The sequence below is a fragment of the Toxotes jaculatrix genome, chromosome 13 (assembly GCF_017976425.1).
Source record: "Toxotes jaculatrix isolate fToxJac2 chromosome 13, fToxJac2.pri, whole genome shotgun sequence".
Taxonomy (NCBI): Eukaryota; Metazoa; Chordata; class Actinopteri; family Toxotidae; genus Toxotes; species Toxotes jaculatrix.
This window is the reverse complement of record NC_054406.1, coordinates 20,920,592-20,943,083: the sequence shown is the minus strand read 5'-3', so window position 1 is coordinate 20,943,083 and position 22,492 is coordinate 20,920,592. Positions and strand designations below refer to the sequence as shown.

The 22,492-nt window shown below is 41.9% G+C and overlaps 1 protein-coding gene across 1 annotated transcript in view; it reads right to left on the bottom strand.

The window, feature by feature from the left end:
* The window catches only part of thsd7aa (thrombospondin, type I, domain containing 7Aa), a 107,236-nt gene that overhangs the window by 16,607 nt on the left and 68,137 nt on the right, over positions 1 to 22,492 (bottom strand). Inside the window, exons 7-14 of the mRNA XM_041053389.1 lie at positions 21,101 to 21,304; positions 12,529 to 12,723; positions 8,849 to 9,089; positions 6,412 to 6,527; positions 4,963 to 5,095; positions 4,610 to 4,713; positions 2,185 to 2,379; positions 1,631 to 1,897 (exon numbers count right to left, since the gene is read on the bottom strand). Of these exons, the coding sequence (XP_040909323.1) occupies positions 1,631 to 1,897; positions 2,185 to 2,379; positions 4,610 to 4,713; positions 4,963 to 5,095; positions 6,412 to 6,527; positions 8,849 to 9,089; positions 12,529 to 12,723; positions 21,101 to 21,304 (1,455 nt within the window). The remainder of the gene's footprint in view (positions 1 to 1,630; positions 1,898 to 2,184; positions 2,380 to 4,609; positions 4,714 to 4,962; positions 5,096 to 6,411; positions 6,528 to 8,848; positions 9,090 to 12,528; positions 12,724 to 21,100; positions 21,305 to 22,492) is intronic.

Below are 22,492 nucleotides of genomic sequence, written 5' to 3'. Positions count from 1 at the left end.
AGAGCTGGAGTCAGGATGTGGTTTGTCCAGAATACCATAGAGACTATATATAGCACATAGGGAAACAGTGAGCCTATCTCCTGCTGTCAAAGTGATTTTGCCATGTTTATCACTTTCACGTCTGTATAGAGCGACATATGGAGCCAACTCTGTAGGCAGAGACACTGCACAGATGTGCTGGGCAGACGAGTGAACTGTTCAAGAATCATGCATTCAGCTCGTAATTCCCCTAGAACCGCCCAACCATAAGATATAACTTGTTAAGTAGTGACTGAGACGTAGCTCTCAATTTAGTCAGTCTACATTGCAGCCCTCACCTATGGTCATGAGATTTAACTGAAAACAGAATTTGTGTTCTTTTTATCAGGGTTTCTGGGCTCCATCTTGGAAACAGGGTGAGGGGATCAGATGTTTCGAAGAAGCTCCCGACAAGAGTCTGACAGGGATGCTTCCTACCCTGTATCTACACAACAAGGTTTTCCAGTCAGTACTCAACAGGTAGAAGACCCCGGGGCAGACACAGAACATGCTGGAGGGATTTACACATCCCATCTGGGAACATCTTGGGATGCTACAGAAACTCCTGACTGCACTGAGTGATCTAACCTGTTATGAGGAGATGTAAAGGGAGAGCGGCTCCTCTATTTTAAGGGTCTGATTTACTTATCAAAATGAGATCTCCAAGCGTGACCACCAGCCTCGCTGCCAATCAGACCCTTCCTCTGGCGTGAAAACAGTCTCGCTGTTACCCACCGCTGCTGACTCCAGACTCACCCGTGAAGTCCTTTCCCTTGAACACACATGAACAAACCTACCATCGCTGCTCCCCAGCTGTAGCCGGAGAACAAGCATCAGCAGGAAGGAGCAGGCCATTACCACGGTGCTCACACGATGCTCTCTGGCATTAGATAAACCAAAAGACTCCTAAATCAGAGAGCGACCGAGCAGCATTCTGAGCCCAATATCTTATTACCGTTACAGCGAGTTATCATCAAACAGCCCCATACTGGGAGGAAAGCTTTGACTCACAACAAGACGGGTTTCTGAATGAGCAAACACAGAAACAGTCGTTCCCCCAAGTGCTTTGATGTGTTCTGTGTCTTCCCAGGGTTAAGATGCAGAATTCGACAGCACTGTGATTCTTAATTCCCTTTTCTGGAATGTTAATACAGCTCACAGCAAAGTGGCCTGACAGATTTGGGCTGCCGGATGCAAACACAGTTGACTTACACTGGGGGGTTTTGATAAAAGGAGGCACTGGTAACTGATCCTGAGCTGAGTCACATGTGATCAGATCAATCTAAGGGTTTGATTGATCCCAAATATTTGGACAGCATTGCTTGTTGAAGGACAATTTGAGTATACTTTACCGACTTAAAAAGTTCTTCTTCTCACATTTGAGCCTCACAAAAATGATACATATGAGCCTTTTCAACCTCATACAGGTTTGTTAAGATTAGTAAACTAAAGCTAGGTCATTAAGGCTAGGCCAAGGTTGTTGCCATGGTTAAAGACTGTAACTAATGGAAGGAGACACTGTGCCACCCTCAACCAAGGTCTCTGAAGTATGAGTTCTGCTGTTCCTAAAAAGATCCCAAGTTATTTGAGCATGTGTGTGTGTGTGACTCACCGTGGCTGTTGCAGCGAGAGGTCTCCACTATGCGGTTGTCCTGGTCATAGCACACCGTGGCCTGGTAGCGATATCCTTGGCCACACTCCTTGATGTCCCCTTGGACCTTCATGCCCAGCTGACCCTCCACGCGGCCGCCCTCAGGTAGGATACAGTCCGACCAGTTGCCCACAGGCTGGGCGTTGTATTTGTTACATGGGCAGTACTGTGTCTCGCTCAGTGGATACATCTGGTGGTTTTTACACTGGTCACGCTTTTTGCTCTTCCCTGCAAAAAAAAAAAACACAAACAAAAAAACAAAACATATTAACTAGTAACATGGTTAAGCTTTTGCCACATCATGATTATTCACTGAACAAGGCATTAAGGCCCACAGTGCATTGGCTGTATTAGGACACTTTGGGAGTCCTCTGAGGCTTAGTTCAGGACCCTCTCAGTCAGTTTTACGCACAGAAAAAGTTCAAATTAAAAAATCAGCTTTTCACCTTCACTGATCTTACTCGAAAGGTTGATATGATCTGGAAATCAGCTTGGAGTTACAGTCTGTCACTCACCCACTAACATCCTCTTGCGTGTCCTGACGCCCACGCAGTTGGCTGTGCAGGAGGAAAACTTGGACCAGCTGCTGAGTTGACAGTCTTCTTGGCAGGGCAGCTGGCAGTGCTGGATGAGAGGCGGCATGGATCTGGCAAACTTAAGACAAGCCTCGATGTCTGCCTGCCCACCATCCTGCTTCCGGCACGAAACAGCTACAGGGAAGGAGAACGATGATGAGTTTTATGAGGATGAAGACTTTCTTTTAGCGTTTTCGGGGTCACGGTCAACTTCTTTGTAAATGATAATGAAAACATGAAAATCATCTGTGTCGACTGTAGATTGTTGGGTCTCCATACGAGCATACTAGCACTTCAAGATGCACTGTGGCTTCAGTTTTTTTTTTAAGTCAAACATTGCATATATTTTATGCATAAACAGAGTAAGTGCAATATGTAGAATGAATAAGTGACTGTTAGTATTGTATCTTTCCTATTGCTTTTTAATCAGTTTTTCTGGCTTTTATTAACATTTTAAACAAAACATTTTAATTTGCAGATGTGTGCTGTAACTGCTCCTGCCGCGTTGTTATGAGATTGGCCCCATGACCTCTTACAGACCCTGGGAGAATAGCTCCTGGTAGCGACTGACACTTTAGACAGAGTAAATTTGATGACTAACTAAAACTGCCAGCATTTGGAATCTCATGTTCAGTTTTATAGCTGTTGAAAATTGTAATTTTTCCACTTTTAAGATGATGGTGATGATGATTTTCTGTGTTTTCATCCCTTAAAGAGTAATTTACTCCCAGGCCCAGTGGACCTCTGCAGGCTCTGTCTACACTCTGTACAGTGAAGCACTTCACACTGAACTACAGCAGCAGGCGAAGAAGTATCCAGATCCTTTACTTACTTTCTGTATCCTTTTTCTTTATTGAAACATGTTAACGAAACCTTCAAATAAATCCTTCAAATAACTGCAGTGGAGCCATAAGCACACAGAAGACTTAGAGTGAGAGTTGCTCTGTAACAGTTTAATAAAGGACCTGTGGGAGTTGTACTGTGGTATTTGCCAGTTTCACTGTCTCAGTCTGAGTCTGCTCAGTGTAAAATAAACACAGTGCTGGCTGCTTAGTTGGCTTAAGGCTGGCCTTAGTCAAGCTGCTCCACAGTAAAGAAAACACAGGTATGTTTACATACCTGTAATATAGACATGTAATATGTTTACAGTAAAAAAAAATAACCAATATTAACTATTATAATTCCAGTGTATCTTCCTCTCTTATACCCACAGCGTAAACAGCACACCCACAGACACCTACACATCCATGGGAAATAGTTGAATTAAGAGCTGTAAAGTGACTGTGGCCTTCCACACGCTGCATTGAATGAGTGGGCGAACAGTAAGAGGCTTATATTGAATTGTCAATATAATCTCTCCAGCTCAGAGTATACTATTACAGGTAATGGTACATAACGACAAGAGCCTTCCAAGATGGAGGGGCAGGATGCTCATTATTGGAATCAGATAATGGCCCCCTGTCTCTGGGACTCGAACGGGAGTCTGAGTGTGTGAGCTGATAACAAGTCAGCTGCCTGCCTGAATTCTCACTCAGTCCACAGGCATTCAACTCAGCGCGGCGTCTTAAAGGATTAGTGGTAATAGTGTTTTTTAGGAACTAAAATCATCACCATAGCAAATGACTGATAGCATGCTTTATAAGATATTCATATTTGACAGTTTGTCTTTTAAGTGATTGATCAGTTTGCATACCATTTTTTAAATTTTTAAATTTCTATTGCATGGTCACTGAATACACAGGCAGAATTATTTGAAAAATCTGTCAATGATCTCCGCAAAATATATGTTCACTGTGATGGATTATGCATGTTTCAAGAATCTGCTGATTTATTTTCATATTATACCACAAAAAGAGTGTTTCCTAACCTTTTTGGCTTCTCACCACATAAAAAAAGGGTGTGGTTGACTCAATTAGCTCAGAAGAATTTATGCAAAATTAGCAACACTGCTGATTTCAGAGCAGCATTTGATAATGAGGTGACGTTCAGTCCAAAGCAATTCATGCTAGTGAGCTCTGCCGGTGTTGTGGAATGGAGAAGGTGGGATGTGAAACTCTTAAACTGTAACGCTGTTCACATCCCTCTTCTCAGTCCCATAGCTTTTACAGCTGGATTAAAGTTGCATGCATCCTCCAGGTGCTGCTTTGATCCCTTGTTCTGGGCTCTAGCAAAGAGAGCTCAGCGTGTAAATGCAAGGATCTGATCAATGGAACCGGATTCCCATTAGAATCACATCTCAGCTTAGTGTAAGGCCTTTGACTGATGACTGCTCATGGTTACGCTGCTCTCCCTGATCTGTTTCAGGACTGTGTTTATATAGAGAAGAAAAGAAGATGTTTGTGTGTGTGTGTGTGACCGTACTCACCTCGAATCTGAAGCCCCGGCCCACACGTTTCCTGAGCTCCAGGACTGTCCTGACGAACCGACCACGGGACCAGCTGGCACCGCCGCCACTTGTGAGTTTTCCATCTGAAGAGGAGGAGGAGGAGGAACGGGAATCAGAGGTGTGTTGCATTTACAGAAAAGCAGGAGCTAAAGGTTGCCGTGGCAGTGGAAAGAATGGAAACACATCCAGCTGTTTGTGCGTTATTCCCAGATGGTTACCAACACAGAAGCACGGAAACTTCTGAAGTTCTTTTCACCAACTGAGAGATACGGTGACCACCTGTGATGTATCATTACAGAAGGTGCTTATGTATGATAAAAAGGTATCCTTACCGGTATCCTTGACAGACAGATGGAGACTCACACTCCCTCTCCTGGGTCAACACTTCAGGACAGTCCTGCCCCCCATTGGCTGGTAACTGGATAACAATACGTTTCTTATACTGCTTCTTCTTAGTGTTGCCACCTAAGGGAAGCCACAAGGGAAAAAAAAACATGGAAAAGGTTTGTTTTAGTTTGGGTAAAGTGTACCAAAATACATTTATATTAAAGTAGAGAGAAGAAGCTGTTGGTGTGGTCACAACTTGAGTTCAAGCATGTCCCTGATCTTCGAAAAGGTACTGTTCAAAAGCGATGTTATTTGTGTGCTCTCACCGTAGAACCTATGTAATGAAGCACAGCTGATCTCCGGTTTCTGTAATGCACCTATCTGCTCACCCTCTGCTGTAAATGACCACTCTTTGGGAAGGCTAACACAATCAAGTGGAATATTGAATACCATCCCCATCATCTGCTCTGTGGTATCCAATACACCTCCACGGGTGGTTATTGACTTTACAGGAAGTCCAGGTCTATATGAGGAGACCATCATATCATAGTTACAGTTCTCACAATGCCAGAGTCCTGGTGATTCATGTTGCAGGATCATTTCTGGACTGTGATGACTTACAGAGTGCAGAGCAGCTCCATCATACTGGACAGGGATACAGAGATTTCAGGGGGCTTTAAATACAGACATGGGATTCTTCACACAAACTGAATCAGTTGTAATTGCTTGTCTATGCATATGTGTTGGTAAAAAGTCTAAAGGATACATCAGCATGACAGAAGGAACAATAATGGATGATCTAATGTCCCACCAGAGCTACTGTGGAAGGAGAAAGACACATGGACACTGTATATAGACAGAAGATAATGAAGTGATTACAGGATTTGTCACTACGCCAACACATGAATCAAATCACAGGAGAAGGACACACACACACATGTCAAACACTGAGGCTGAGAATTGTTTTAACGTGGCTTGTTGGGTTGGCAACACTATCAGGATCTCCAGCAGCTTTTTAATGCAGCAACAGCTGCTTTCTTCTTAAATGGCAAACATGTTTTCTACCCTTTCTATGAAAGAGTACCCTTGTGATCTTTAGCAGAAAAGAAAACAAAAAAAAAAGGGCTGTCACCTCTACTAAACTTTTTCCAGGGGGAAACCCTGATTTAATACAGCTTTGCTTTTTTTTTTTTCCAAACACTGTGTTTCCATTGCATTTATTAAACAGGACACAGCTCAAACAGAATTGGAATCTTTGGTATTCTGTCTCATGATGATTTTATTATCTGTCTGCTGGTGCTGAAATAATGATGAGCATATTTGGTATGCTTCATCAGTTGAGAGCACAGTCGCACACACACAAACACACACACATGAACGTTTATGAATTCCCTCTGTGCAGAATTTGGCCTGTGTGACACCCTGCGAAGCGTCACCGTGTGGAGTGAAGCTACCTGCTTGACATGTTGACGGGCAGGCGCTCCAGTCACTGTACGGGGTGACGATGCAGTCTCTCTTGCATGGCAGTAAGCAGGGCCTGACGGTGTCTGGGCGCAGGCTCTCTGGACACCTGAAAGGACGTCATTGACATGCTCAGATACACACACTCACGCAGAGTGCCCTTGAAAATCTGATAGAGATGTGCTGGATCGGCGCCAAATGGAACCACGCTGGGAGTTTGCCAGGAGGCTCCCAGTGCGCCAGACTTCAGTACTGGATGTTTTTCTGAGACAGTGACTGTGTGTGTGCATGTGGGTGTGTAGGTGTGTGTGTGTGTGTGTGTGTGTACAGCAGCAGTGGATGAAAATTGACATTTCCATTCTTAATGGTGCTACATTGCTTTTCATGTGTTTTTCCTTGTTTTTGCTCTGTGCTGCAGCAAATTAGATTTGAAATGGAACTAAGATTAAAGTTTAAACAACAACAACAACAACTCAACTAACTGACAGGCTGCGTCCTCCAGTAATGTACATTTTGAATGTGACTTTTCTGTCTGTACAAAATGAAGGTGGAAAAAACACAGTAAATCTTCCTCTGAAGCTGTGTCCAAGTAGATTGTGCTTATAGTTAGTTCTGACTCAGGCTTTGCCTTGAACGATCCCCTAGTTATTCTGATATAGGCCTAGACTGCCGAAGGACTTCCCATGATCCTCTCTCTCTCCATCTGTTCTCATTCATATCCCATTAATGTTACTGACTCAGCTTCTTCTCTTTCCTGTAGTTCTGTTCTTCCTCCTCTCTCTCTTCTCTTCTGCTGTCGCTCTCTCTGCAGGTTCATTTGCCTCCAGAGCTGTAGAGTCTGGATCTGCTGCTGTGGGCCACCTACTGCCCCATTATTAGACTCATTATTATTATTATTATTATTATTATTATTATTATTATTATTATTATTATTATTATTATTATTATTATTATTCCTATTACTACTCCTATTATTGTCTTCATATTATTAGTAGTCTTGTTCTAATTATAATGTGCAACCTGTTCTGTGCTATGTTCTCTTTCCTCCGGTTCTGTGTTTCTCCCCTCCTCACCTCTCCCTCTCCCTCTCCCTTTCTCTCTCAACCCAACCAGTCAGGGCAGACTTCTTTGATGTGTACGTGATGGATCTCCTGGTGAAATGCTATATGCTGACCGCCTATAATGTCAAGAGAGATTTAATCAGTGGTGATGTGGTGTCACAATCTGCCCCCTTGAGTGGCTCCTCTTGGAATCTGTTATTATTTCCTGTTTTATTTTGAAATTACTGTGTGGGTGTGTGTGTGTAGGTGTGTGTGTTAACGACATGTTGTTTTAACACCATATCTGTCAATCTGTCAATCTTATCCATTGCAAGCAAACAGGTTCTGTAGCAAACAAAGACATTGTTCAACAAGAAATATTTACAATAATATTTAATATCAGTTCTTATAATATCAGTCCTGACACATATTTTAATTTTGCTATCATGCTAAGAATGCTCTCATGTGTTTGCTGGTGCCAGTCCTCACACCACAACTGGTGCTGCTGGTGAAAGTGTATCCCAAGGCTCACTGCTCAGCATGTAAGTGTAGGTTTAGGGAGTAAGTGTAGGAATAAAAAGCGAGATTAATTTCCATACACAGCATGGGGGCTGGTGGGGTTTTGCCTGCGCAGTGCTGCTGCGCTGCCAGAATAATGCTCCCGTTCTGTTGAATAAATAAATAGATAATATTTGTTCCCAGCAGATGCCCTCAGGGGGGGAAACAGACCCAGATGCTTAAAACAGTTGGCCGGCAGCTCATCAGCTTACACCTCTGCCAGACACCAGCAACAACAGACTAACCAGGAGATTAAACAGCACAATGTGCCATGTGCAAACAAAGTCTGCGACCAAAAACAAAGGCTGCCTCTCAGTCATACAAATGAAAGCATTAATACTGAAGCACTGTTAATGATGTCACCACCTGAGGAGCTATCAGTAAGGATGCAGAAAAACTACACAGTCATGCCGTGAGTATTTGACTGAGTTTATAAGAACTATTCTTACATTGGAATAAGGTTTAAACTTTTATTAATATGAATGTGTTTTGAGGTGAAACTGCTCACAGCCTTCCCTGATCATCAGGAACTGTGTTTATTATTGACAACTGTCTGTGAGCCAAATGTGACATTAAACTTTACTCTCCTCTAAAACTGCCTACAAAACTCTAACTGGTTGATTGTTTTGCCAGTCAGCAAAATTAGCGGCAGAACTATTTAAATTGTTGAACAAATCAGAAGTGTGGGGGTTTGATTCAGACTAAGGCTAACGTTTCATGCTATCCACGTTTTTTCTGCTATTTCATATTTAGTATTTAGTTTCTTTTCTTTTGTGTTGATGATACACAGTCAGTCATCTAATTTTACATACATATTTATGGGGAATCTTACTTTTTGGGAGGAACCTGGCCCACATTGACCCGGATACAGATGACCTTGCGGGTTTGCATCCCCACTGAGCAGGAGGCGTCGTCACCCGGGGTTCGGCTCAGGGACGTGTTGGTGGCTGGAATGGAGGAGTCTTCTATGCACTGCCCCCACGGGCCCGTTTGCCAGTGGTACACAGTGCAGGGATGGTCATTGCAGCTCCTCACCTCCTGCAAGGCACTGGTGTTGGGACAGAGGATTCCACCTGAGGAACCGTGGAAGAGTACAAAGCAGTGTCAGTGTTGTAGCTGTACTACAAGTAGCAAAGTAGCACTAATACAGGGAGCTAGTCCAGGACCTATAGGGCATGTCAATCAGGAATTATCAGCTGATTACAACTTCAGAGCTCTCTGACTCTTCAAACCTTGTGGTAGCATTCAATAAGGGTCATCAGTGGGAAACTTTACCACAACCTCATCACAAAAGTCAACATCTGAAATGTGGGAAGAAAAAACTGGATAAGCCAGAGTAATTTTGGAAAGAAGTGCTGTGGACTGGTGTTGTTAAAACTGAGTTGGCCACAATCAACAGAGGTGTGTTTGGAGGGAAAAAAAAATAGCAGCATTTGATGAAAATAACACATTATTCTGTATCTACAGCAACTCAACAGATATAAGGTCAAAGCTCCTAAACAGTGATGGTAATGGAATTGAGGTTGGTTGGCAGGAAGGTGTTGGCTGTCCCTTGCTTGTGCAAGTCTTTGTGCAGTGATATAGATGAACTTCTCCCATGGGCATGTTTGAAAACAAGGCTGAAGCATCATAAGAGATAAACACGTCAGTCTCTGGGGGCTGGGCTGGCTGTAAGGACTGATAGAAATGAGATGACCCCGGGGGTGGCAGAATATCTATACGGACTCAGAAGCCTGGATGTGGACCCAGGTGGGCTGTGCACACCACGTGACCCACTTCATCACAAAGCCTTGCCATTAGCAGCTGCCATCTCCTTGGGAAAAGACAACCCCCCCCCCCCCCTCTTGCTCAGGAGAAGGTCAGCCATTAGAGCCTTAGAGGGCATTGAACGACATCTTCCAGTCAGAGATGGAGCATCTGAATTGGACACGAGAAAGAGGCTCAAACAGAAGACGGGCTGACCTCTGTGTGACACAGCACAGGGGTAATGTCCTACAGAGGGTCGTTTATAAAAGATATTATTGGATTTCATCAGGGCAGTCATTTATCAGGCCTGGAGCTCATTAACACGCAGAAGGACACACCATTATTGCTGCACTGGCCAATTAAACTGTTCACTGATAAATATTTAAGTGCAGCCAATTAAACTCAACACGTATTTGAGAAACACGCAGCTAAAAAATGGCTGAAAATGAGCTGCGTCACTTTGGCAGCACTGTAAACAATCCTTCAGCAGTCTACTCTGTGCCATCTTCATTGTTCTTCACATGCTATTGGCTGTGTAACTGTAATGAAGTGATTTACTCAATGTTATCTTGTCAGGCAATAATCCCTCCTGTCATCCTGAATGTTTGTCTTGACTTGAATAATTAGCTCATAGAAACACCAGCACACACACACACACACACACGCTGCCTTGATACTTGTATTAGCGTTTCAGCGTGTGTCAATGTGATTATGCAGCTAATGGTTCACTGAGGAGAGAGAGTATACAGTATATACATTTTATTCTAATAGTTGATGATTGCATTTTTTTTCATGCAAAAAAAATGCAAATTGCGACATGTGGACTGCTTTTTTCTAATTTTTTTCTTCTTTTCTTCTTTTCTTCTTTGCTGTAATCGGTTACTATTTTGCTGAAACAGCTTAGTCGTCTCCATTAGGATAAAAAGTGTGTTGTGTAATAGTAATGAAATATCTGAATATTTTAGTAAATATCCTTTCAGGAAGTTAGATGAAAAAGTTGACACACCTCTCGTGTTCAAGTGCACACAGGTGAAGCCAGGAGGAGACTGACCTAGCTTAGTGTGAAGACTGGAATCAGGAGGACTTTTTACACTGTTTAATCTGTGCACAAACTGAGATGCAAAAAGAAACATTCTATGGTTTAAGAGAGAGCTGCTGAGGGGAATAATGGTCCCAGCTGTTAAACTAATACCTTTTACAAAGGTTTTGGGGGGAAAAAAGCAGTCTTTATTGCACTGGTGTGCATTTAAAGAAACATTACCCGTCCTGGTTTTCACTGAGAAAGGTTCACGTTGTGACTGTGAACTTTTCCTGCTGTGACAACTGTGAACTTAAAGTAGCTTTACTGCAACTGAAGACAGATTTAAATCTTTGTAAGGGGAGTTCTGTAAATCCTCTCCACTACGCTCTACTCTGTGACCCACATGGAAAACTGAGGCCCTTTCCCTCCTGTCTCAGCTTACTATAGCAGATGACCAGGAGAGGTCTATGTGACTTGACACTTCATTCAGCACAGACCACATCAACCTGTCCGGCTGCTCGCTCTGTCGCTTGTCATCCATCTAACCCTGCAGCAGTATCTGCTTCCTGAATGCTAAGAAAGCTTCTAAACAATGCGCATCACGCAACCTGCATGGTGTTACGGGATGGACATCGTCCTGAAGCCCAGCATGGACGATGGAGTAGGAGGATCCATTTACATGGAAATCCATGTCTCTGCACTCCAGCGTGGATGCTACTTGGTTGTGAATATGCCAAAGACAGCATGTCACACAATGTGGTCCAGAAGTCGGACGTCACGAGCTGTTAAAATGATAGCGGGGGCGTGAAAGATCAAATTCTGATCTGCTGCCAAGCCAGATGCTAACCATCTGTGCAGCCTCCCATTTTTCCTCATAACTAGGTTTGGTGAGAATGGGTCACTTCCTCACAGTGTGATTGGCAGCATGGAAGGCTGGGCTTTAACCCAGAGGCACTCGCTTCAGCATCGTTCCAGCACCATTTAGACACCCACCACTGGCCGTGGGGTTTGAAACATTTAAAGCAAAGAAATACTCAGTACTACTACTACTAGGGTGCAAAAGCTTTTTTTTTTCTTCTATTCTATAAGCACAGGGATTTTTTCTGGGCCAGCAGCTTGGTGGGAAGAAATTCCACCAAGGTAGCTACATTTCTACTTCCCTCACGTTGAACATACAAACTATGCACTACATTAGCAAAAATCACTGGCTTTCATCTAAGAACATCAAATGTGGATGTACCGAAGATTGGACGCACCAACGACAGCAGGGAAGGACCTTGAACAGAAGTAAATCCAAAATTGTGATGAATTTTTAAAAGGCGAGAACATATTATAGAATCAATCAGTATATGAGTATAAACCCAGTGCTTCTGATGATTTCTGCAGGCTTATTATACTTCCAGTCACTTCTTACCCTGCATCACAGTAACCCACGCCACAACCTTTGCAGTTGCTGTGGAGGAACACACAGAATAATTCATTTCACTTTGACATTTTACTTGCTGTATAAAGGAGGAGAGGCAAATGAGATATGCAGCAAAAACTGGGAATCTAAGACTCGCGCTACCGGTAACCACGGCGGTATTAGATCAATATATGGTACGTTTGTGAAGGCAGATACTGTGCCTGGATAACTCTGTAAGGGTTAGGGTTAATATCTGAGGGAAAACCCTTTATCTATCTAACTTAACCAATGTCCCCTGATGCTGCTTTGTTCTACTGGTGCAGGACTCAGGAGTTCCTACCTTCTCCTGCATTATAGGCAAGGATGGAGCGAGCTCTGGTCTGCTTGCCCTCTGTGCTCTTTCCAGAGCAGGTGTGGGAGCAGAGAGACCAAGGGGTCCAGGGGCTCAGGACACAGTCCTTTGGGCAAGGCACCTCGCAGATGGCAGGCATGGGCAGGATGGCATCACGGCAGAGCTGCCTCTCCACGTATTTACCTGGAAGATGTAGTAAAAGTGACAAGAAATGTTAGAGTGTTAGAAAATAGGACAGGAATAATATATATTTCAGTAAGTCTGAACCTAATCCTTCATTTAATACTCAGAGTAGAATAGTAATAGAATTCTTTACTTGTTTAGGTGTTTACAAATCTCTGCACATAAAAGGAACAAGAATGAGACTTAATGACTGGCAGCTAAAATCTCTTCCAGTCGTTCCAGCCAAAGCCTGTGACTGGCAAGCTACCCACAGGAGAGAGCTTAGGTTGCCCATATCGAATTGTTGCTTGTACTGGAGGAGTTGGAACAGTGGACTGGATTTGGAAATCTTACTGAATTCAAGACATATCATTGTTGCTATGAACACAATACCTATGGCAGTGAAAAGAACCAGAAAACAAGCAAAAGTGAGGATTGTCAATTAGATTTCAAAGCAAATGACAGAGGTTTTTGTCGTGATCCAAAACCCCCCAACTGACTCTTTATGGACTCTTTTCTTTTATTTTTCTGTTTTGTGTTTCCTGTTTTATTTTGAAGTTACATTCCCTGTGTATGAGTTGCTGTGTTACTTCCTGTCTTTGTGTTTTCCCGCCTTTGTGATTGCCTGCCCCGCCCTGATGTGTTTCACCTGTTCCCAATCACCTCTGCCTCTTTGTGTATTTAAGTCCCTGTGTTCCTTTCTCTCCTTTTCGCTCGTTCCTTCTCCCTTTTCTGCATTTGTGGATTTGCCTCCTTTCTTGTTTTTGAAGGAGTTCAGCAGTTTCTATTGAGTTTATGTTTGAGTTTTTTTCCTACATGGATTTTTTTTTTTCTTTTGGATTTCTCTTTGTTCCTGCTTACTTGGACTCTAGTTTCTTTGGCTATCTACCTGTAAGCAAGTTTTGTTATCAAAGTATCTTCACTGAATGCATGTGGGTTCTTGGCTTCTGTTATAACAAGTTTGTTTTATCTATTTATTGTTCATTTTAGACTGTTATATATGTTGGGAAATGTTCACACTGTCTCACTTGAGGCTTGTTTATCAATGTGTATTTTGTTAGGGTTTGGATAAGGAACTGCTTGTTAACCTATACGTGATTCTGTTTTGCAGTAGCTGAAAATCGTTTGTACAGGTGGAAAAAGCTTGAAGCAGTCTCTTAAATGTTGTGTCAACATGGTCCAAAATGTGTTTGCATACTTTTTCAATCACTGCAATGCATAAACGATGCAGTCTTGACCCTTCTGAATAATTTTCATGTTTAATGCGTAATGCTGCTTGACTGAACATTAATACTTAATCATATGCTGCTCTGGCATAGTTCACTAAAACTAACATGACTATTTTGAGTGGAGTGAATGGATCTTTGAACATGTAAATGCCAGTTAATATTTGAAAAGCTAAAACTAGATTTGGTTTTTTCATATGATCTGTCTGATGTGTTTAAAACAGTTGTTTAATATGTTGAGGAGGGAAAATGCTAATTTGCTTTCTCTGAGAGTAAGATGAAAAGATTGATCATGTCACTATCATGTCTTTATAGCTGACAGGGAGCTTGGTACATGGTTTGGTTAGCTTAGCTTAGCACAAAGACTGAGTACACTGGGGAAAAGGAAAGAAAATGAGAATGGCTTATCTTTTTTTTTTTTTTCTTTTCAATACTGTACCTTGATTCTGGTCTTATAAATCTTCAGTTTTCTCTAAAATTGTCTTGTTTTGCATGTTTTTTTTATACAATATGTATGAGACTGTTTGTATGCTTTACAAATAAAATCTGATTGGAGGAAAATAATGGACTTTTCACATCTCTCCTTCTGTATGGGTTAAACCACAAACAAAATGTTAAGTAGTCAGTTATAGAAGTGTTCGCTGAAATAATGTGAAGGGGTTTTTTTTTAGAAACTCAGAGCTGTCACTGAGACCTTGAAGGTTAATCTTGAGTTGTAGGATTATTTTCTTCTGCAGTACAGATTGTTCTAAATGGATTACAAGAAACTGTCATCTGAGAATTCATACTGGGTTTTTATCTGAGGTCTTTTCAAGGATTTGTTTTCGGAGGGGTGGGGCTGCTGAGTTGCTGATGTGTTCTATATTGATCAATATCTGCAGGCTGTCTTCACTCTCCTTAATCCCCCCCCTCCCATCCTCTTTCTTTCCATTCCATTCCAGCCCATCCTGTCGCTGAAGGACCATATCTGTGAAAATCTCATTGTGGCAGGGAGGAAGAATGGCAACCGGTGAGTCGGATGACACGTCTGGGACCCCAGGGGAAAAAAACAGACCCATTTTCATCAGAGGGACAACAAGAGATCAATAAAAGGCCAGACAGATGAAACTCTGAGGGATGCCACATGGCTGTGGGAGTGGGGTGGCGTTGGTGATGGGGGACATATGGAGCGTTTGACAGGGGTAATAGAAGACTTCCATGTGATAGATGCTGGAGGAAATCATTGAAGTGACATTGATGGCTTTCATGATGTCTTTTGTTAGTGCAGAACTGCAAGGGTTGACTCTAGTTATTGACAATTAAACACAGTATGCTTTGAACTAGTCGACACAAGACAATAAACCAATAATGAAGAGAGTTGTGGTCAAAAGTGTGCAGTTTTTGGATCTGATGAAGAAATGACCAGGATCAAACTGGATCTATGTTAGGGTGTTTGACCTGACGGAGCTAGGTGAGGTTAGAAATTGTTTGACTTACTGACATGTTAAAGACCCAATTGGGATCGACATTTTGTCTATTTAAATTTCTTATTTTTATGTTTCTTATGTTACCTAACTTTATTTTAACTGTATTTAAATACAGCGGTGGCTCAGAAAACAATCATAGTCATATCAAAGTCAAATCAGACAAGGCCTAGTGGAGTGGCAGGAAGGAAGAGATTCAGAGAGAACACCTTCTATCCTGTTCCACATGGTGTCCACAATCGTTCAGCTAAACTCACAGATCTGAGAAGCTGAGGCGATATCAGTTCGCCCTGAGCTCAGCGAGCAGCTGAAGCCATCAAACGGACAATTTTCTTTTCTTTTTTCCCCCCCAGATGAGTCAAACCTCTGTCTGAACCTGGACTGATGGAAGTGTAACAGATGGAAACTGACATCTCCTTTATTCAATTCTGCCACATCCGGGGGAGACTGTATTCTATTTAATTAGTTTCAAAACCCGAGCACATGAAAACCAGGCGCGTGCACGTGATAGGAGTACACACAACAATATCCACCAGCAGAAAACCATTCTCGAGAGGAGCAAATAAAAATACAACTCTGTATGACTTTTTTACAGAATCTTGCTTGTTAAGTGGGTTATGTGTTACTAATGTTTGTTCAATTATGTTTAAACCTGTGTTTACATACATACCTGTGACTCTTGGAAATTTTAAGAGTTTGTTTTTCTTCCTTTTTATTTCAAAACCGGTAATATAACCTCCCTGGCAGAAGTAGTGACATAAAATGAATGAAAACAGGAGCGAAGACATCAGCCAAGCGAATGCTGAGCAGTCGCAGTGGCGTAGGGAGGGGTCGAGGGCACTCGCGGGACCGACTTTGAGCACATGTAGCAGAAACGCTCTCTCGCAAAAGTAGATTTCCGCTCCTGGATGCTGTTCTGCACGCGCCTGGTTATTATGTGCGTGGGTTTTGAGACTAATTAAACGCCATAGGATTTCCTCTCATGCAGTCAGAGCTAATGGGGAAGAAAGAAAGCCTAAATCCAAGCTGACTGTGTGGAGCAGGCTGCGCTAATCTAATTTAAGTCTGATTCAACAGGGTGCCATAAAAGAAAGCCCACATCTCTTTAGCTGAGTGCCTCTCAGAAGATGGAAGGAGAGGAAGAAAGTGAGTAAGATGGAGACGAGGTCACCTTGAGAAAAACTCTTTTATCACTGGGACTGAAAGTATTTACCTATATAGGGAAACGATGGAGGAGTATCTGAGGCTTGTTCAAAGGATAAGTGATACTGTCAGATATGTGTTCTCTCCACAGCCTCTAATGATGCTGTTGAAATGTTTATTTTAATTAGTTTCTGTTCCTCTTAATACATCAACTATTTTACAATAGGTAAAACCTTTGAACAGCTGTTTGCTTAATTCCACAGAGACATAAAATAATACTCAGGTACTGCAGTAACTGTCTAAAATCCAGAGCTAGCTTGGGGGAAATGTAGTTAAAGTCTGTCATATGTGCCATGGCTGTGCAGTGTTCACCAAAGTATAGGCTGAGCTGAGTATTTCATTCGCTGTGGTTTACTGGAGATCTGTGCAGACCTGAAAGGTTCCATGGAAAGTGGGGCTTTTTTCCTCAGCTTTCTTTTATTCATTTATTTATCTATTAAAGTTTTTGGGCCTAAATTTGCATAGAAATAGCAGCTGCCTCATCACAATTATATGAACAATATATAATAAAGTATGTCTTTGTTCAAAAGTTTGCTGTGATCATAGCTGAGCGACACCATAATCTCCAGCGTTTTGACTGCTGTAAACCCAAAGAGACTGGGTTTTTTGATCAAGTGTATTCCAAACATTTTATTCAAGGAAGAAATGAATTCCTCTCACGTTGACACCAGAGTTCCCTCCTTTCTATTACATCTCCAACATCTATCACTGTTTCGAAATTTAAGTCTTGCTAATTTAGAAGGAGACCAACAGGGTCCATTCAGTATAAATGAATTGTGAGCGTGTTGCACATGGAGAGACTATACCAAGAGTTTTTGCTAGTTAGCTTCAGACAGTGCCTTCTCACCCTGTGTTAAAGCTCAAAGGAAGAGCTTGAAGAGCCGTTCTAATTTGTCATGTACACAGTTCTTGGTTAAAATGAATGTGGTGTTTCTGTCTCTTTTGTTTATAACGAGGTTCTTGTCTTTATCATAAATTAGTGGAATAATGTTGTATGAGGTTGTATTTGTTTTACTCTATGAGCCAGTACTTTGTCAGCTCTCTCACCTGTGTCATTCAGTTCGTATTTATGCTCATACAATTTACCCCATGTATCTGAGTCTTGCTGCTCCATGTATTGCTTTTTGAGCTTTTTAATAACTTGATTTAACTTGAGCATCCTTTGACATTCTGCTTTCTTAATAAGTGAGCTTTCTTTGAATAATACGCCCCCTCAAGACAGATTTAAAAGCATCCCTTATTATACCTTAATCCTCAATAGAGCCTTCATTATGCTCCCAAAATTCCTGCACTGCAGACATAATAAAGTTGCAATTCTCTTCCCTGTTCAGCATATAGTTATTAAAATGCCATCTCAGGGTTTTTTCAACTTTATCTAGTGGATGGAAAACTGAATCCGCCGGTGCATGGTCTGACAGTACCATGTTTCCAATTGTAGGATTCAACACCCGACTAACCACATTATGGGAAATAAGAAAATACTTTATTTTAGAATAGTCTGAGTGTGGATGTGAGAAGAAAGTAAATTATATTCAAACATCAACAATGTCCAGTTCTTCTGATAATAGGTCAGTTGGCATAATACCTGCAGTGTTGGGCCGAATGGGTCAATAGGTTTTACCACAGCCAGTGATTATACTCTATCAATCAGTAGTTTAAAAAAAAAAAAAGTTTTTTTCAACTTTTTCATGGGAAAGGGAATAAGGATAATTAGTAGAAGTAAGTTTGGGATGAGGAAGAAAAGCAATTACTGCCACTGCAACAACATGGTGCACTGCAGCCTGTGCATGTGGACCTTGATGATAAGTATAATATGAAAACTGATGAACAATCCCCATCTCTCTTTCTCTCTGTCTCCCCAGAGCCCTCATTAGCAGCTACTGTGTTATGGTTCAGGAATCTACCCACAACAGCCATATATCCCCTCCCCCCCACACGGTTGACTTTTTCATGCTATTCTGTACCACTTTTTTTGTTGTTGTTGTTGTTTCATTTCAAATAACTCAGCTTTTTGTTATATCTCCATTACTGAATTGGATATTTCCCTGAGACGCGACATCATCTAAATTTTACATCACACCCATGAAAAAAAAAAAAAAAAAAAAATCAGATTAAAAACAGAACAATTCTCTCAAGGCGTTCTTCCCTCTGCAGTTTATTATAACAAATGTTTGCTTTTCCACAGCCTGCCTCAGAGGATATGTGAGGGTGACAGGAGCCGGCATTTAGCATTTAGATTATCTGAAATGAATGGAAATCAAAGAGGAAAATATTTCCCAAAATCCTAGTTGTTTTCTGTTCCCACCTTCCCAGAAGAGGAGACACATGTCTTATGTTTGTTTTCAGTAACATATTATTTTGTACTGCTTTCAGCAGAAACTGAAAGTTTGAGCTCCACTCAAGTACAAAAGTCCAGCAGACTTAACTTTTAATTGGACCCAGTGGCACATGGTGTATAAATGCAATGTAAAGGCTGGTGGATACTGTTGACTGCATTTTATTAATGGTAGATCTGCCCCACCTACTCTTCACACTGCAGTCCCACTCCAGTCTCCAGCTCCATGTCAAACTCATTCATTCCATAGTTCTGTCATGAAAAAAGTTGATGGTATATATAGTTTTAAGCCTTGTCTCAGGGTGAGTGGAACTGTGGGAGTGATGGACGTGACATCTCACAGAAACTTCAAAATGAAGAAATAAAGTTAGGCAGCCTAACTTTATATCTAATGTTAGACATTTTTGTTTTTGCTGCTTTATTTTGCTGACATGTGATGTGTAAAGTCACATGATGTATACAGTTACGTGATGTGTAAAGTCACATGATGTATACAGTTACGTGATGTGTAAAGTCGTGTATCTTGAGCTACTTTTGCAAGTTTGTTTGTTTTGGAGTGTTAGTCATGCTAACCATACTATTGCTATACACATTTGCAGTTTAGGTCTTGCCACTTCTGAATGGGTCCATGCTAGCTAAATGAAGTCTCTGGTTTGAAGAGGACTGGTTTGGGGCTGGAATAAAGTCTGCCCAGTACAGAGCTTGTGTTGGATGCAAAGCTGTTCCAAATCTTTTCTTTACAATTTTATTTAAATGGTGGTTTAAACACTATTATAAACACTTCCACTCTCTGTATAAGTGTAACACAGCCTAATATAACCCTACCACTGCAGCTGACAAAATTACAGAATAAAAGCAACACTTTTCTAGCACAGTCCTTTTTCAGTTGCATATGGGTTTTCTTTTTTTTTTTTCTGAATACTCAGGGTTTGTGTTGTCAGAAACAGAAAGAGGAAGCTCAGATCATAGCAATAATTGACTCATATTGGAATGGATTTGGTGATAGTGTTGCATCTTTGCAGGCTTTTCATGTCTGGATGTATTGCTTAAAGTAATAGCATCAGAGCAGACACTTTCTCAGCAAAGCTGCATTCTTAATCATATAACCTGTCATTTTGTGTCTTATTTTTCTGTTAATTTGCTTTTATCCTAAAAGTAGTTGGATGAAGTCTTATTTGAAAGCCGTTTGCTGAAGTTTGACAAAAAGGCAGACTAAATATGGTGAAAGCTAACCAGTAAAACTAAAGCTAAAACATTTATTTTATTTCAGGACTAAGACTAAATCTAAAAATAACTGACAAAATTAACACTAAAGCCAGCACTGTTTTCCTGGTGCCTCACATTCTCTGCCAGCACAGTTTTGGCCAGTGGCCTTGTGCTGGAGCCCAGGTCCAAGCAGCAACACACGTATATACACACACACACACACACACACACACACACACACACATAGGAGCACAATGCCATTGCGTAGAATAGCACAAACAATAGAGGGATAGGTCCCAAATACAGCAATTACAATGACGGGCAGTGAGCCAAGCCTAAAGGCCCGGCAGTGTGGTGGTTCAATGGGAGGCTAAGTAACGCTACAGCCATCAGAGCTGAGTAAACTGACCCACAACACATTGAACACAACCTCTAAGCAGAGCAGTTACATCTCCAGCTATGTGGTGTACCATAAATAAAGAAGTCCAGCTGTGAAGAAAGATCAGGAAATGTAGTTGACATATAAATGTTACAATACACTTGTCACAGTTATAACTCAGTTCAATCTGAACACACTCACACTACACATATTTTAAGATTCAGTGTGATGTACACTTTTGAAGAATACCATTACCTCAGATGTCCAAATAGACATCCATAAATTCGCTTAGGAATCACACACACACACACACACTGAGAATCTGTACATCTATGGATACATTACAAACAGGATCTGCTACGAGCTAATTCAGCATAATTTCAAGGATTTCGTGTTGGTTGACAGGGAGTTTTGGGCGATTGAAGCTGTCTTGATTTTGTCTGAAGGGAGCCCCATGGTGTCAGGCTTGAGGACCCCTGCATTAGACTTACAGGTGATCTCTACACAGAAGCATGTTTGCTCAGAACCAAAGGTGGAGTCAGTGTGGTCAGTGTTAGACTTTTTTCTGTGTCACGTGTCTACTCACCATCACTGTCGATACACTGCACTTGAGGGATCTGGGTTCCTGGCCCGCACTCCTTCTCATTATCAGGGATACACTCCTCCAATTTAATCACCAGCCAGTCGTAGCAGCTGGGGTCTTCACACGGTATTGCCTCCACCAAATGGGGGCAGTTCCCTGTCCAGCCCATTAGCTCATTGACAATCTTCCTCTTCCTCAGTTTGAAGCCTGTCGGAAGAAAAAGAGGAACTTAATGAAGTAAAGGAACAAAAACCATACTTGAACTAATTAACCACAGCACCCACCCCCCGTGATCTGCTGAGCAAAAACTTGATGCAATTTGAACGTATCTAATGTGCAACTGTAAGCACATTAACTTCACTCCGTGGTCACAGTGTGCCTTTGATGATCATCGTGATATTGCATTTAATATGACAGTCCATTAAGCCTGAAGTTGACAGAAATTCCAAGAAGAACTTCACATAATGACTGTTTTTGTTCTCCTCTCATTACATTAGCTTTTATCCAAAGTGACTAATGCATGCAGGAATCCATTAATTCAGCTGGGGCTTGTTCTCATGTGTGTGTCATTTCCTTTGCTCAAGGGCATGGGATTCCACGACCCGGGTCCTGAGGAGGAAGGGGACTGGCGGGGGCGTTAACTCCAGCCCAGTCAAGGTCAGTCACCCCCCCCGCCCCCCCTAATCCAAACTCCTGCTCTGGTCTGATAAGGCAGCAGAGCCCTGGAGTGCCTGCAGGACTCAGGTGGAGGCGGCAGAATCTCCCCTTTTCTATTTCATTCTTTTCTCTTTTCCCCTCAAAACCTTTATTTAATCAGGCAGCTCAGCAGAACATGTACCGCCATGTGTCTGGACCCATTGAAGGAGGTTTTACTCCGGGGTGGGGTGGGGTGGGGGGGGGGGGTGGGGGGGGGGTTGCATGAAGAAAGATGAGGCTTGGGGTGCAGGGAATTCAATTCTATCTGCCATCACTCACTTGCTATCTGCAGGGTGTATTATGAAAGTCACGAGTGCAGCACATGCAGCTGCCATCAAAGCTTCAGATGCTTCATTTTCTCTGAAGACACATACATGGAAACACTTGAGTGATTATCTAATCGTGTACATGATATCAGCTCAGGATAGTGAGGCTGTGCAATGATACTCAAGGAACGGTGATGGTGAGGGTAAAGTTAAAAACCTAAACACGTTCTTAAATTAAAAGTGCTGTTGTGAGGGTTGATCAAGATCTTTTTTTTTTTTCTTTTTAGCCGAAATCCCAATTTGCAAGATTGCAGTCTTCAAATCTCTCGCCACGATTTTATTTTTTTAATTTTTTCTTTTTTAATCAGACCTCTTGCAGCAATAAACAAATGAGGCAAGAATATGGAGAAGCAAAAAATACATTTTTTTATAC